The sequence below is a fragment of the Leopardus geoffroyi genome, chromosome C2 (assembly GCF_018350155.1).
Source record: "Leopardus geoffroyi isolate Oge1 chromosome C2, O.geoffroyi_Oge1_pat1.0, whole genome shotgun sequence".
Lineage (NCBI taxonomy): Eukaryota > Metazoa > Chordata > Mammalia > Carnivora > Felidae > Leopardus > Leopardus geoffroyi.
Genome location: NC_059333.1, coordinates 46,809,143 through 46,825,433, shown reverse-complemented (window position 1 = coordinate 46,825,433; position 16,291 = coordinate 46,809,143). Strand labels below are relative to the sequence as shown.

General features: G+C 40.0%; 2 protein-coding genes across 15 annotated transcripts in view; one reads left to right on the top strand and one right to left on the bottom strand.

Moving 5' to 3' along the window:
- Positions 1 to 13,005, top strand: part of DCBLD2 (discoidin, CUB and LCCL domain containing 2) — an 88,168-nt gene extending 75,163 nt beyond the window's left edge. For 3 of the 4 annotated variants that reach the window (XM_045501747.1, XM_045501751.1, XM_045501749.1), the window contains 4 exons: positions 1,603 to 1,696; positions 5,012 to 5,061; positions 8,244 to 8,381; positions 9,438 to 13,005. In XM_045501747.1, coding sequence (XP_045357703.1) covers positions 1,603 to 1,696; positions 5,012 to 5,061; positions 8,244 to 8,381; positions 9,438 to 9,907 — 752 coding nt within the window. In that variant the 3' untranslated portion in view covers positions 9,908 to 13,005. The remainder of the gene's footprint in view (positions 1 to 1,602; positions 1,697 to 5,011; positions 5,062 to 8,243; positions 8,382 to 9,437) is intronic. The other variant, XM_045501748.1, reaches the window with a different exon arrangement.
- ST3GAL6 (ST3 beta-galactoside alpha-2,3-sialyltransferase 6) overlaps positions 1 to 16,291 on the bottom strand; it is an 85,917-nt gene that overhangs the window by 9,266 nt on the left and 60,360 nt on the right. For 8 of the 11 annotated variants that reach the window (XM_045501753.1, XM_045501759.1, XM_045501754.1 and 5 more), the window contains 2 exons: positions 16,089 to 16,241; positions 13,488 to 14,596 (listed from right to left, as the gene is read on the bottom strand). In XM_045501753.1, the coding sequence (XP_045357709.1) occupies positions 14,510 to 14,596; positions 16,089 to 16,241 (240 nt within the window). In that variant the 3' untranslated portion in view covers positions 13,488 to 14,509. Of the gene's footprint in view, positions 1 to 5,043; positions 5,108 to 13,487; positions 14,597 to 16,088; positions 16,242 to 16,291 lie in introns of all 11 variants that reach the window. The other 3 variants (XM_045501762.1, XM_045501761.1, XM_045501763.1) reach the window with 1 other exon arrangement.

The following is a 16,291-nucleotide window of genomic DNA, read 5'->3' as shown; positions in this document are numbered from 1 at the left end:
GTGCTTTCTAGCCTGAGTGATGCTGCCTGTATTATGCACTTCTTTTCTATTTTTACATCCAGGCTGAGAGTGATGCTGGAGAAAATCATATCATGGTCAGATTTGTGACCCTGTGTCTTCCTGAATCCTCCCTCCAGGGGGCCCTCAGCACCAGCCCATGGTCATTTTGTTTCCCTGGTTAGCTCTTTCTGTTCTCAACAGTCACTTTTCCATATTTTTCAAACCCTTGACCCAGAGATTCTTTAGTTACTCTCAGTTACCTCTTCAACTTTATGAAGAAAGTAGAAGCAGTTAGAAGAACACTCCAGATCTGTGGAGCCTGCAAACTCTCCTGTACCCTCTTTCTGCTGCGTTGAAGAGCGGAGTTCCTAGTCCTGCCCAGGGCTGATCCACCTCTGCCCGTGTTCCTATCCACCCAGCCCTCAGAGGCCTCAGGTTATGCGTTATCCTCTCCTTCTCCTGTATCAGCAGCCTCTTTTTCTCTTTTGGCTATATTTATAAGGGTACAATAGATGCTGTGGGTCAGGCCCAACACAGTGTCTGGTGCTTAGCCTCCGGCAGGCATCAGCAGTTGCCAGGACAGGGTTGCCAGATTAGGGAAGAAACTGATGACGCAAATGACCTGAGGTGGACCATTTTCTGTATCTGGGCCCAGGCTTCCTTATCTGTGGAGGGAGATAAGGGGATTAAATGATCTCCTGGTCCCTGCAGGCTCAAGCATTGTCACTTTCTGCCCTGTTGATGCACATTGGCTTTTTTTATACTTAACACTACGTTGTTGCTTTCTCCTGTCTATAAATATTTTCCCCATCATGTTGCAATATCCTTTCCAATTGCTGGATAATATTTTACTATGAGGATACCATGATGTATTTATTCCCTTTCATTGTTGAGCATTTGGATTATTTCCAGTTTTTCGTTCTTTTGCAGATACAGAAACAGACCATCTTAAAAATGCATCTTTGAATGTTGTCTTAATTTTTTTTCTAAGAATAAATTCTAGACATGGAATTGCTAAGTAATTGATTTTTATACGTATTGCCCCAAAATGATACAGAAAGTATCAATTTAAAGTCCCATAAAAATAACTGTTTCCTAATAACTTTTCCTAGCAATTATTGTTATAAATATTTGCCAATTCGATAAACAGAAATGGCATCTCATTCTTGTTTTAACTTCTGTTTCTGTGATTACTAGTAATGCTAACATGTTGAATGGCCACTTGTGTTTTTTCATTGTATTGCTCAATCATCTCTGATTTTTCTATTGTTTGTTTTTGACTTGGATGTTCTGTAATATATAAATGATAGTAATCCTTTACCACATATTCAGAAAGATATTTTCTGAGTTTTTTATTTGCCTTTCAGTTTGTCTTGGTGATTTAAAAAGTCACAATGAAAAATTTTAAGCGTGTACAAAGGTGAAGCAAATAGTGTGAGAGACTTCCACGTGTCTGTGAAGGCTTCTGCCATTACCAACACTTGCCCGGCCTCTTTTCATAAATGTTGTGAACGGTAGCTTTTGAGACACAAAAGCTTTGAGGAATGACCTGGGGAACCTTCCCGCTTTCCCTTCCCGAGTCTGCCTTTCATGTGTTTGCAGATGTCGCCTTGGCTGCGGTCCTGGTGCCGGTGCTCGTCATGGTGCTCAGCACCCTTATCCTCACGGTGGTGTGTGCCTGGCATTGGAGGAGCAGGTCAGTACGTAGCTAGCTCCCCTGACGGGGCCTCGGAGGGTTGTTTCCAAATGTGAAGTATACACTAAATCTAGAAGATTCATTCACTTTTAATGAGTGAATTACCATTCACTTTTTTGAGAAGGAAAGTTAAGGTAGTTATTAAAGTAAAAATACATTTGTTTCTCCTTTTCATAAAACAAGAGTATGTTCAATTGCACAGTCATTTACTGCGCATCTTTATTATAGCAAAATCTGCTTTACATGCTGGAATATACACATGAGTAAGAACAGCCTGACACATAGTAGGTACTTAGTAATATCTCCTGAAAGAGACACCGTTCCTGTGTCCTGGGTGTTAGGCAGGGCTAACTCACACAATAAAGAACTGGCACATGCCTTGAGGAGTTATTATGAAGGGCCGGAGACACAGGTGTGAGAACCGTGAGAGCTACCTGAAGTCTTCTCTGCGGGGAAGAGTGAGCCTCAAGTTTGTTTTGCCATAAAGAGACCGCTGGATGTGCCCAGATGGAGGAAGGTAGGGAACAGCCCAGACTGTGTGCTTGAGCGAAGGCACAGAGTTGTGGAGTCCAGGCGGGATAGCCAGTCCTCACGTGCAGGCTTGGCACAGGAGAGCACCGAGGAGGAACTGTGGAGGTGCGGCCTGGGCCTGGATTGGGGACGGGAGCTTTGGGGAGACAAATTCAGGTCTCAGTCTGTGGATGAGGATGTCATCGAGGAGGGTGAAGCACATAGGTGAGATTATCAGATGATGCGCGACTGGCTGCCACGGAAGGAGGAGGGACTCGGGATGATCCGAGGTTTCAGGCTTGTGCGCTTGGACCAGTAGGGATGTCATGAGTGGAGAGGACAGGAGGGACAGGTTTGGTGGAGCAAGAGAATGACTTCGTTTGTTCGTTAAGCAAATATTTGAGCTCTTGCCGTGCGCTAAGTATTGACCGCTGGGAGTGGTGAGCCCCAGAGTTTACAGGATGCAGAAGATAACGATGCAGAAGTGGTCAGCGATAGTACTGACCACACAGCGTATGCCATGGGAGGAAGTTGAAGAAGCAGGTGGTCCTGGACTCATGGTTTTAAGAAGGCTGTCTGAGCAGAGACCCAACAAGTTATTATGAGGGAATCCGGGAAAGGAAGAGCAAGGGCTTTAGGGAAGTCCAGGGAAGAAACTTCGCAGTGCTCTTAGGGAACTGGACAGAAGCAACAGTAACAGTGAGAACAGCAGCAACAGCTAGCTTTTATAGAAAATTAAAGCTGGTTTTAGGCATTATTTTAAGTGCTTTACGTGTTTCAACTCCTTAATCCTCAAAACGACCAATGAAGCAGGTACTGTTATAAATCCCATTTTACAGAAGAAGAAAGTGAGACAGAGCATGAATAACTTGTCCGAGGTCACCCTGTGCATATGCAGCAGAGCGGAGTTTGGGCCCTGACAGCACAGAGCCCACACTCTGAACCACCTCTGCCCCTGGACGTATTATCAGGCAGTCAATTCCCGTCCCCAAGGGTTAAAGCACAGAGGGTAAGGACTGGGAGTCAGGTTTTCGGGGAGGCAGCAGTCAAGTCCTGAGATCAGCGGGCACATAAGGGCCCTATGGATGTTCAGATTCTCAAGAGACAGATGCTTGTTCAGGACCAAAGGTCTGAGCTACAGAACTGAAGTTATTTCTAAGAATGTGGTTGAAATTGCTAATGACTGACTTCATGAGGAGTAAGAGATGCATGAAGGGGATGTGGAAAATAGCCAGGAGGAGAATAATAATAAACTCAGCTGCAACCTACTGAACCCTTAACTCATGGTAAGCACCCCTGTTCTAAGCACTTAACATGTAATAAATAACCTGAGGCTTTGCCACTTTAGATTATTATAAAATCTTTTCTAGCACAACCTTTGCCTAGTAATCAGACTTAATTTGTTGTCTTAGCTATATAAGGTATCTGACTTCCGTTTAGAAAAGATTATTGGTTTCCTTTTACTTTTCAGTCTTAGGATGATTACAGGATTTTCAAGAAGAAAACTAATTATTAAGCCAGCCCTTTATTGTTTACTTTGCACTTCAGTTTTTAATTAACAGCTTTAGTGCCTACCACCTCTTCCACAAATTTTACATTATATTTTTAAAAAATGACATGTTTTAAATAATCGCCAGACTTTAAAGTGAGAAAGATTTTAACATCTCTAATACAAATAAAGTCTTATCCTGGAGAAGAATGTTTTCAAGTAAGAAAAGCACACAGCTTGCGCTCTTTGAGAAAGCCACATTTGTGTCTTGAGCAAGTCACGTAACTGTCTTGTCCTCATTATACACTAGAATAATTTCTGCATTTTCTTTAGCTTGCAGGGTGTTAATTAATTAGATTTACATTCTTGAATCAGAACACTTCCTTTTAAGGCTCTTTGTAGACAGTAATTTTTTTTTTTTTTTTAACATTCATTTTTGAGAGGGCGAGACAGAGCATGAGCAGGGAAGGGGCAGAGGGAGAGGGAGACAAGAATCCAAAGCAGGCTCCAGGCTCTGAGCTGTCAGCACAGAGCCCGATGCGGGGCTTGAATTCATGAACCACAAGATCGTGACCTGAGCCAAAGTCGGACGCTCAACCAGCTGAGCCACCCAGGCACCCCTGTAGATAGTAATTCTTAATGGGGAGGAGGGAGATTTATCCTGGGGAAGATATGTCTGAATTCTGAAGGGTGGACTAGGGAGAATCTTCATTGCACGTGTGGCTTTTGCCCCCCAGGCATGGAGCATCCTGTTCTCCCTCTGGCACTTATCACTGTTTAAGATAGCACTGACATAAACTGGGATGCTTATATAGGACACTATAAACTTCTTGGGAACAAAGGACCATGGAAGGAAAACAGATAGTTGGAAAAAATAACAATGCAGAAGCAAATGTGGGGATGTTTCTTTCTATAAACTTTGTGAATCAGTTGATTTATAAAGTTTGTATTGGAAACCAAAATACACCTAACGTAATTTTCCCATAACAACCCACATCATCCCGAAGTCTTTAGTTTGACTCTTACCATCTGCGGACTCAGCTTTTCCATTTCATTCACCCCTTGAGTGGGAAATACCTTGGGTAACAAAATAACTATCTCAGGAGATAGTTGTTTAAAATTTATCGAGAGTCCAATTTATGAGCCAGCAGTGGTGACTTTGAAAGGCAAATGAAATAGAGGATTCCCCCAGGTAGATTAGTAAATGGAAATGTATACTCCTAATTATTAACTTTAGTGTTTATCCTGCAGATTCAGAGCTGTCTTACTAGTGACTTCACTCTATTTGCTAACATGTTGTCTCTGTATTTTTCCAGAAAGAAAAAAACTGAAGGCACCTATGACTTACCTTACTGGGATCGGGCAGGTAACTCAGACTTTGCATCTCCTTCCATCAAGGAACTCCCACCTCCCTAGGTGGCAGTAGTAAAAGAGGAAAGTTCTTTTCAGGCCCACATAAACTCCCCAGCACTTGTTAGAAAAATGGTGTTCCTCTAACATTCTGATCATTTTTACTTTTCTGTGCAATCTCTTGTAGTCAGTAAGTAACAGAATGAAAATTAAGAATTTCCCGTAGCATGCACTCTCTTCCTTTTTTCTGGACAACCTGATTTGCCCCATGTGTCTGTTTTTTTGAGGAGACCAGCTTTCTTTGGGGCCTGTGTGAACACTGTATGAAAGACTGGTTTTGGTAACATGGTGTGTGTGTGTCCCTCTGCTGTGGGTATTTCCCAGGCAGAGTCTCGCGGTTTCAGAATCTTGAGGTCTGCCATCTCTGCCATGATGAGCTGCCATTTTCTTAATTCCTTCTGTGTGTGGCAGATTGCTGGAGGTGACACCAGAGGTCCCCTAAGGCTCTCCCCCCTTTCCAGTCTCGCTATGGGAACAACTGTTAGAGGCCAAAAGAGTTCACTGCTGTGACTAAGGTAGAAAAGAGCAGTGGTAGGGGCAGATCCTGTGTTGATAACATCCCAAGGCAGATCTTGGGAAGTATTTTTTCAGAAAAACTTACCAAAAAACCACCCTACAACAGGCACATTATATCTGGCTGCAATTTAATAGCAATGATTTGCTTCTGTATATGCTTTGAATAGAAATTTCTACCATGTTCTCCTTTGCATTAGATATTCTATCAAAAAAAATAATAATTTAAGGAAGTTCTTTGAACAAGAACAAACTAAACCAAAAGCTACCAGAAGGAAGGAATAATAAAGGTTAGAGAAACAAAATAGAGAATGGAAAAGAGAAAATCAGTGAAACTAAATGTTAGTTCTTCAAAAAGATCAACACAATTGACAAACTTTTAGTTAGATGAAATAAAAAAAAAGAGTCAAACTACTAAAATCTGAAATGCAGGTAGAGACATCACTTCCAATTCTACAGAAATAAAAAGGATTATAAGAATACTATGAACAATTGTATGCCAAAAAATTGCATAACCTAGATGAAATGGACAAATTTCCAGAAATACAAAATCTACCAAGACTCAACAAATAGAAGAGATTGAGTCAATAACCAAAAATCTCTCAAAAAAGAAAAATCCTACCAAAGATGACACACACACACACACACACACACGCACTCATGCACACAAAGCTATTAGCACCAATAACTGAGTAGAGTAGCAGGATATACTATACTAAATATACTAAAGGGTATACTGAAATCAGTTGCATTTCTATATATAAACAATAATCTGAAAAGGAAATTCTAAAAACAGTTTCATTTACAAAATAACATCAAAAAGAATAAAATACTTGGGAGTTAATTTAACCAAGGAAGTGAAAGATTTGTGTAATTCAAACGATAAAACATTTCTAAAGAAATTTGAGAAGACATAAATAAATGGAAACATACCCAGTGTTCATGGATTGAAAATTTAATACTGTTAACATGTCAACACTAACCAAAGCCATCTATAGATTCATTAGCAATCCCTGTCAAAATCCCTGTGACATTTTTTGTACAAATAGAAAAATCCATTCAGAAATTCCAATGGAATTTCAAGGGACTCTGAATAGCCAAGACAGTCTTGAAAAAGAATAAAACTGAGATTCACACGTTCTGATTTCAAAACAGTGTGATATTGGCATAAATACACACATATACAACAGTGGAGTGGAGAGCCCAGAAATAAACTGTCACAAATCTGGACAAGTGATTTTTGGCAAGGATGCCAAGACCACTAGGGTAATGACAAATGGTGCTGGGAACACTGAATGTTCACATATGAAAGAATGAAGTTGGGCTCCTGCTGAACACCATTCGTAAAAATTAAATGAAACACCAAGACGTAATATCTTAAACAATAAAATTGATAGAAAAAAACACAGGACAAAAACTTGATGCCAATGGACTTGGTATGACTTCTTAGCCATGTCACCAATGCACAAATAACAAAAGAAGAAATAGATTGGACTTCGTGGAAATTTAAAAATTTTGTGCATCAAAATATACTATCCGTAGACTAAAAAGGCAACATGCAGAATGGGAGAAAATATTTGCAAACCATGTATCTGCTAAAGGATTAATATCCAGAATAGAGAACTTCTAAAACTCAACACCAACAACAAAATTCAAAAATAGGCAAAGGATTTGAATAGACATCTCTCCAAAGAATATATATAGATGGCCAATAAGCACACGAAAAGATGCTCAACATTGCTAATCTTTAGGGAAAACCAAATGAAAACTATGAGATTACATCTCACACCCATTAGGATGTCTCCTGTCAAAAAACTGAAACTGGTGCACTGTGGTTGGAATTATAAAATGGTTCGGGCACTGTGGAAAACACTATGGCAATTCCTCATAAAATGAAAAGTAATTAACAATGTGACCCAGCAGCTCCACTTCCAGGTATGCCGGAATTAAAGAATTAGAGGCAGGGTCTCAAAGACCTGATTGTACATCTGTTTTTATAGCAGAGTTATTCACAACAGTTAAAACATGGAAGCAACCCAAGTGTCCCATCAGCTGATGAGTGGAAAAGTGAAATGTGTATACAAGCAGTTGAATATTATTTCTCCTTAAAAATGATTTTCTGCAATATGCTAGAAGATGGGTGGCTCTTGAGGGCATTATGCTACGTGAAATAAGCCAGATACAAAAAGACAAATACTGTGTGATTCCACTTAGATGAAGTACCTAAAGGAGTCAAAATCATAGAGACAGAAAATAGAATGGTGGTTGCCAGGGACCGGGGGGGTGGAGAATGGGAATGGGGAGTTACTGTTTCATGGAGATACGGTTGTAGTTTTTACAAGATTTAAAGTTATGATAGAGATAGATGGTGGTGATAGTTGCACAAGAGTGTGAATGTATTTAAAACCAACTGACCCACACTTAAAAATGGTTAAGATGGTAAATTTTATGTAATACGTATTTTACCACGACCACAACAACAAAAAGATTGAACATAGAGGCTAGTTTGTGTAGATGTGCTACAAAAATGGCTTAAATGCAACAGGATTTCTTCCGTAAACAGTATCATCCTTTCAGAGGTAGGTTTTTATTTAATGGTCTTTATTGCTTACAATCACAATGAAGGTTGGTGGAAAGGAATGAAGCAGTTTCTCCCTGCCAAATCAGTGGAACATGAAGAAACCCCAGTTCGCTACAGCAGCAGCGAAGTTAATCACTTGAGTCCAAGAGAAGTCACCACAGTGCTGCAGACGGACTCTGCAGGTAACTGCTTGCAGCCTTCGCCAGAGAGTCAGGGAAGACGCTGCTCTGCTTAGCTGGAAAGTGCTTTGGGATTTATAGTATCTTTTATCTTTCTCATATGTAAGAGATGAGCTCTTTTCTTGAGGTAGAACTACTTTTTAATTTTTTTTTTTTAATATTTATTTTTGAGAAAGAGAGGAAGATAGAGCATGAGGCAGGGAGGGGCAGAGAGAAAGAGAGATAGGATCCGAAGCAGGCTCCAGGCTCTAAGCTCTCCGCCCAGAGCCCAAAGGGGCTCGAACTCACAAACCCCACAAGATCATGACCTGAGCCAAAGTTGGACGCCTAACCCGCGGAGTCAGCCAGGAGCCCCTAGAACTTCTTTTTAAAAAGGTGACCTTGAGAGAATCATTTCTGTGCCTTAGCTGTGAGCATCCGTTTCTACAAGCTCTGGGCATGTTACCTGTTTACCTGGAGTTTTATTTGAGTATTAAGAGCAGGAAGGACATAGCGAGCCTTACAGTATTTATTCTGTTAACATATTTTTTTATTTTTCTTTTTTATATTTATTTTTGAGAGCGAGAGCAAGCGAGCAGGGGAGGGGCAAATGGAGACAGGATCTGAAGCAGGCTGTACACACACTGACAGCAGAGAGCCCGATCTGGGGCTGGAACTCATAAACCTGAGATCATGACCTGAGCCAAAGTCAGATGCTTAACCACCTGAGCCACCCAGGCGCCCCGTATTTTAAACAGTGTCATATTTGAAAATATTACTCTAATAATGGAGTGGGTTTTTTTTTTTTTCACCAGTGAAATACTGTCTATAAACCTGAAGAGCATATACAAACAGTTTGGTAAAATTTCACGATTGAAGCTCTGTGGCATGTTAACTTCTTTTGAAACATGTTTAATTTTTGAAGTTCTTGTAGAGAAATCCATAGGTCCGTGTTGATAATGAAGTAAGTGCCCTAAAGAAGTGTTTGCTTTTGGTGTAAGACTACTGCTGCCCCCCTAAATTGAACGATCCCTGTATGAATGAGGTGACTTTTCTCTGGTTTGTTCTGTGATACCCCAGAGTATGCACAGCCACTGGTGGGAGGAATTGTTGGCACCCTTCATCAGAGATCTACCTTTAAACCAGAAGAAGGAAAAGAAGCGAGTTATGCTGACTTAGATCCTTACAACTCCCCGGTGCAAGAAGTTTACCACGCCTACGCTGAACCACTGCCAATTACTGGGCCTGAATATGCAACCCCCATCATCATGGATATGTCTGGACACCCCACGGCTTCAGTTGGGCTGACCTCAACGTCTACTTTCAAAGCTGCAGGGAACCAAGCTCCCCCAGTAGTAGGAGCATATAACACTCTCCTCTCCAGGACTGACAGCTGCTCCTCCGCCCGCGCCCAGTATGACACCCCAAAAGGTGGGAAGCCAGGTCCAAGTGCCCCAGACGAACTGGTGTACCAGGTGCCACAGAGCACCCAGGAGGGATCAGGAGCCGGGAGGGATGGTGAATGTGATGTTTTTAAAGAAATTCTTTGAAGGTGATGCTGCTTTTCATAAAGCATCGTTTTAAAGCACATGGCCTTTTTTGTGTGTTAGTGGTAGTAATATATAGAATGTATTACGTATCTGTCACAGATCTGGTTGGGAAAATGTGATGACCGAGGTACAGGGAACTACTAATCTTGCCATCTTGCTTTAAAAGTGTTATTGTGGCAGTTACTGCTTGCCTGTTAAATTTCAAACATCCTCTTTGTTACTACTGTAAAACACTATTTTTAATACAGAAAAAGCTCCCTACTATGCACTTCAAAGAAATTTAAGAATCACTGAGTATTTATTACCAATGCTGCAGGTACATTGATGAACTCAAGAGATGGCTATGTAAGCCGGACTGGCAATAACGCACGGTACTGTTCTTGAAATGTCTAATGGCTTGAAATTTTGTTTTGTGAAAGGTGGGTACTATCAGGATTTCTTTCTGTTCTATTTCTATATACCTTACGTTTTTTTTTCCCAAAAATTAGTGATATAATCATTGTTTTGATGGTAGTCGTACACTCCTCTTTCCTTTGAACGATCTGTAGGTGGGAAACTGACTTGTAATGGGCAAGGTGATTGATTCTTCACCTTCTGACACCTCAAGAGCTTTAACATTTCATGGTACGTGAGCTGGTTTCAGCCCTGCTTGCTCTGTCTGGGGCCAGCCCTATTCTCATGTTTTAAAATATTTGAGTTATTTTAGCGAGTGATGCTTGTTTCATCAACCTCATGAATCCTCTAATTTTACGCAGCTGTAACAGATTCTCTCCCTCCTTCCAAATTTATCTGCAAAGGGCCAGTTGTGAAAACTTAAGAGCATCTAAGTGAACACCGTAAACGTGACCCCCTTCTATTTATTTACCACACTGAAAGGCAAAAATCCTTTCTCCGAAAGGATTTACCTTAAAAAAAAAAAACAATTTGCCCTCTTTGATTTAATATACAGGGATTTTTCTTTGAATCCAAAGGTATTTTGGGTCAGTATTTTTAATGATCCACAGTAAAATACTGAAAGAAATATAAAGCCCACATGGATTCCTCAGCTGTGTGTGACTGTGCCCTCATCTGTATGGGGGAAGGCGTGAACAGTCCTTTCCAGCATACCTAGGGAACACAGGCTCTGGCATCCGAGCCAGCAAATATTACAGCTTGTTTGTGAAATTTCCAGGCAATTTCTTTGTCACCGTTTGCCCAGGAGTAGTTTTAGATGGGTGAAATGAAAAGCGTCTGTAGAGAAGCTGGCCCTCAGGTTAAAACCTAATTTGGCATCTAGGATTCTATAAATCCCAGTGTGTAGACTTAATCTTGACATGTAATTTCCCATCAGGATCTAGACCTTTCTTTTGGCTCGTGCCACCGGATTGTTTCCAGAATTTGCTAGAGTTGAGGACCATGTTCATTCTGCTTGCTTCCTGAGGTAGATGAGTATTCTAAAGCATTGCTTCAAAAATCCAAATACGCTGCAGCCTCTCTGCCCTCTGGTCTTATGATTTCTGTTGGTGTCATTTGCTTTTGCTTTTCCAGACAACTTTGCATCATTTCATTCATTGAAAAAAACCAGTTCATATTGTTTCAAATATTTTGAAACAAAAAGCACAGATGTTGAACTTTTTATTAAGACACAAATGTGTAAAGCACATGTATTACTGCAGTTATCCCCTTTCGGGGGGGGGGGGGGGGGGGGAGAGTAAACCAATTTATTTTTTATTCACCCAATCATAGGCCTGTTCTAGAAGCTTTAAGAGAAACTGTTTCATCTTCCCAAAGATGCTTGTTCTTTTTATTTAATGTTGTGTACGGGATTTTCCCACAGAACTTTTGAGAGGCAAATGTTTTCTTAAACGATGCATGTTTTTTTGCCACTGTGCTGTGCTTGAACTACCAGTGATTTTTACAAAAGTTTTTACTGCTTTTATAAATATATTTTACTTTCCAAATGAAGAGCTGAGCCTGATTCAGAGTTCTGATATTGTAGTTTGAGTTCGTTTGTTTTCACATTAGAGTTTTGCTTTTGGGTTTTGTAACCCCATTTCTATGTCTGATACCTATCTATACAGCTTTGGAGACAATCAAGTAACAACTGAAAATGTGAAAGTAACCTTTTTTTTTGTTTTTTTCGAAATTCCCTTGAATTTTTATTCTTTGCTTGAAACATTTAAAAAAGACACATAAGTCACTGTTTTTTTGGATGAATTTTTTTCCTGTTAGCACAATCGTCAGACAATGGTACAGCACGTGTGGCCCTTCCAGGTTTCCTAAAATCACACTGACTTCTGACACATGGTCTTCGGAACCAGCACTGTTCAAGATATTGTGAATGCTGATGTGTATTGTATTAAAAGCTGTAACACTAAATAGATCCTCTTGTATATGCGGGGTCTAGTTCAGTTATTTAAATTCATGTTTCACTATTTGCACTTTGCATTGAATGGGTTTATCCGCTGATGAAGTGGTTTGTGTAGAGAATTTATACAGCAGTTGGAATTACAGTGTCATGTATACTCTTGCCCTCCTATGCCCCAGCAGAAAATGCACTCATCTAAACATGAATGTGGCCATAATTCTTTGGAAAGTGAGAAAGCTTGGAACTTCCTTGCCTTGGCTCCACCTGGTCACCTGGAGAGTGAAAGGGCTATGGAAACGCCATGTCAGACAATAAGACGCATTGTGGGCCAAAAACTTGTCACACTCTTTTAAGAGAAATCAATTAAGCTCTACCTTTAAAAAAATTGCCTATTAGTTCTGCCTTTCTGTTCTGAACTTGAAGTCCCTAAACTGCAAAATCAATTAAGAGTTGGATGGTTATTAAAATACTTTCAACTGTGGCACCAATTCTTATTTGCTCCAATTTGTGACTAATTTTTTTTTCTTTTTTTTTTTTTTTTTTGCACTGGGAAAGGTAGAAACCAAACAATACTGAAATACATATTGGAAAATAAAAATGGTTTGTCAGTGATTCTCCCAGAATGTACTTTTCTTACCTCGGCATGTACTGTAGTCACTCAGTATTTGTATATGTTGCTAGGATTTAGAGTGTATAAATAGTGAAATTTTAATGTGTTCTTGTGTTTTTAATAAATTGTATATATATGTGTCTTGCTGAGAATTTTCTTCCTTGAGGTTTGTAGCCTTATACTACACAAAATGCCAGATGCCTCAATTTTAGCATCAGACTGTACTGCCATTATTTTAGTCCGTACAGTAACATTTGAAAATGCTACCGGTGGTTTTTTACTTTCACTAGAGCCAGCACCATCCTTTTTTGAAGCCTAAATTAGTTTGCAAACTATGGCTGTGTGGTATGAGGGACAGGTCACACTAATACCTGTCTTTTCCACCTCAGAGTGTCCTCCCCCTTATACTCCTCTGAAGTATTCACTCCTGCATCCCCTCTAACAGTTCACCCTTGACAGACTCCAGAGAGACAGGGTGGTCTCCATCGTCTCCCAGTGGTAATTCTTGTTCAAGACAGCAGTTCTTACAACTCTTTCCCCTCCTAATTCCAGCCCTCCTGTAACTTCTTTTTCCCTCACCCCATACCCTTCCCTCCCCAAAACGAGAAGGGAGACTAGCTCACCACCTCCGCTGGACTGGTTTTTGACTTGTTTGCATCCAGTGGGATTCTTCTGATGCACCCTAGGTATCCAGATAAGCCTTCCCTTTGAAGATGTGATTTAATCGTGGACAGTTGAGATTTTTCATGAAAATACCATTTAAATCCAAAAACAGCTTGAATCTTCTTAAGGGTTTAACTTACTGTGTCGTCTTCATTTTTCCTAATTTAATTCAAATAGTAAACTTTCAAATTTTAATACATTAAACAAGGCAGAAAATGATGTTTAACAATGGTCTCCTGGAGCTTCTTTATATAAACTTAAAAATAATGCAGTCACCAGACTTTAGTAATTGTATTCTTAGGCTATTTACTTATCCAGCATTTCATGTTCAGCCTATTTCCTTCACCTTAAAAACAAAAACACCACCTTCCTTCTATGAAATTACTCATTAATAATCCTGGTTTAGTTAAAAGCTTAATGAAACCAGTATGGTCTTAGATTTCCTTGACCATAACCCACTGTTGTGTTCAGGGCTGCTTTTAAGATTAAAATCAGTCTCCTCAGGGACAAGAAAAAGGAACTAATCAACCATTTAGATACATGCCTAAAATGGTTCCATTTTGCCATATCAAGGCACAACCACATCTCCATTCCCCACCAATTTACAGTAGACGAGTACACCTCTCAAAATGTGTTCAAAATCTGTTGTGGTAAACTAAATCCCCTACTAAGAAGTCACATCCCTTCAAAAGTCTACCATGAAGTAACTATAAAAAGATGTTTAAAAACACTTCAGAAAACTAAGTTGTTTTAAAAACAATGCATTCAAAACTTATTTCCCTGATAACTAAACATATCCTGGTTTTTATAAATTAAATATATTCACAGAAATTAAGCTGGTGGTTATGACTCACCAGGCGACAACAGACTTTTATGTACACAATTTCTTGACAAGTGCATCCAACATATTTAAAAATAAACTAAAAATTGCAGTATAAAAATAAAACTAATACTGTTAGCATCGTCTTCTGATTCTGTAGGGTCAATCTTCAGTCAAGTTGATTACAAAGTTTTTTTCTATAATGTCCTTCAAAAAGAGCTGCTCCGCTGTCACATTGTGATATGCATTCTAAAGAGGGAAAGTACAATAAAGTCACCACCCCAGTCAAAAAAGATTAACAGCAGCAATGGAATGCACAGTATCTAAAAAGTTTCTGAATGAAAAACTCAAGTAGCAAGTATACAGGTAGACTTTTCAGTTACCTTATTCTTTGCTCGTTCTTTTGCTACAGCCTTCCCTACAGCCCACTCTTTTCCACTTAAACCATCACGTAAAGCCCCCCCCCCCCGCCCCGTATCATTTCTTGTCCTCCTAAAAGGGACATAAGACTAGAGACCAAAATTTTAAGTCAAAGTGGGTTGATCATTTTAATAAAAGCACCTGAAACTCCTAAGAGACATCAGCCTAGAGATAAAAAGAGTTCCATACACTTGATGGATATCCTAATTTTCCTCACAAAGTTGTTACGATGTTATTTAGGACTAAGGAGAAATGCATCCTAAAGTCTGCCCCAGGTCCCTAACTCTTGAACTACTTAAGCATTTGTCTCACAAGGGGTGGGAGGTGAGGTAATACCAGTTCTCCAGCTTCTGTAGTATTTGGGGATGATGATGTAAGGGCACTGATTACATAGGATAGATCCATATCCATTACAGTGACCCATTCATACTTCCATATTAAAAATGTACAGATAACATTTTAATCCTAACACTAGTGATATGCCACTAACCTCACTTAGACAACTCCTTCCCATTCTGTTAAAAAGGCTTACAGATCTTGGGGTGTCTGGATGGCTCCGTTGGTTGAGTATCTGACTCTTGATTTCAGTTTAGGACACAATCCCATGGTCGTGGGTTGGGCCCCGTGTCAGGCCACATGCTGAGCATGAAACTGGCTTAGGATTTTCTTTCTCTCTCCAAAATAATAATAAAAAGTCTTAAAGGTACTATCTACCATCACTGATCTCTAATTCAAGAAAAGCATGATCTATAAAGGTTTACAACCTTTTTGACCATGAATATTCTTTCAGGGAGCTAAAATGTTACAGACCTCGTCTACATAACTACAACACACACACACACACACACACACACACACACACACACAGAAAGGCACAACAAAAAGCTAGATCATCTTCCCAACTCCAAATGCACCTGCATCTTTACCCTTGTTTTCAGCGCTCGATCCTCTTACGTGGATGAGTGTCTCTGTTCCATGGCAATGCTAAGTGAATTTGAAATACTACAAATAGCAAGTTGCCCGTATGTGTATATAAATAGTGCAAACATCATCTAAGTTAAGGCTGGGTGCCTATATGGGTTTGATGATACTTGAGAATAACTGTGTCATATTCCCAAGGGTCCGGGGCCCACAAATTGGAACAAGGGTGGTACTAACAACCCCGGATCCAAGTCCCAGTTTCAGCACTTGGGAGCTCTTGGTAGGGTTAAGCAGCTCTCAAACTCTCAAAGCCTGTTCCCTCACCAAAAATGACAGAGGAGAAAATGTGGGCTTTCCAGCTCTAAGGATCAAAGATTACACCCAAGTAGGTATGTATTACCTTACTCATCAAAGACATGGTGGCATTCCCATAATAGTGCAAAGGACTCTTGAGGTCAGAAAAGTTATATTTAAATCCAGCAAGGTGAACTTCATGACATATGTGAAAAGCCAATGTGATGGCAATAATTCCTGTTGTTGGGTGCTTGGGTTTCTGGAAAAGGAAATTAAAGTTTTTTAGAACCCAAACAAGATACTTGTTTC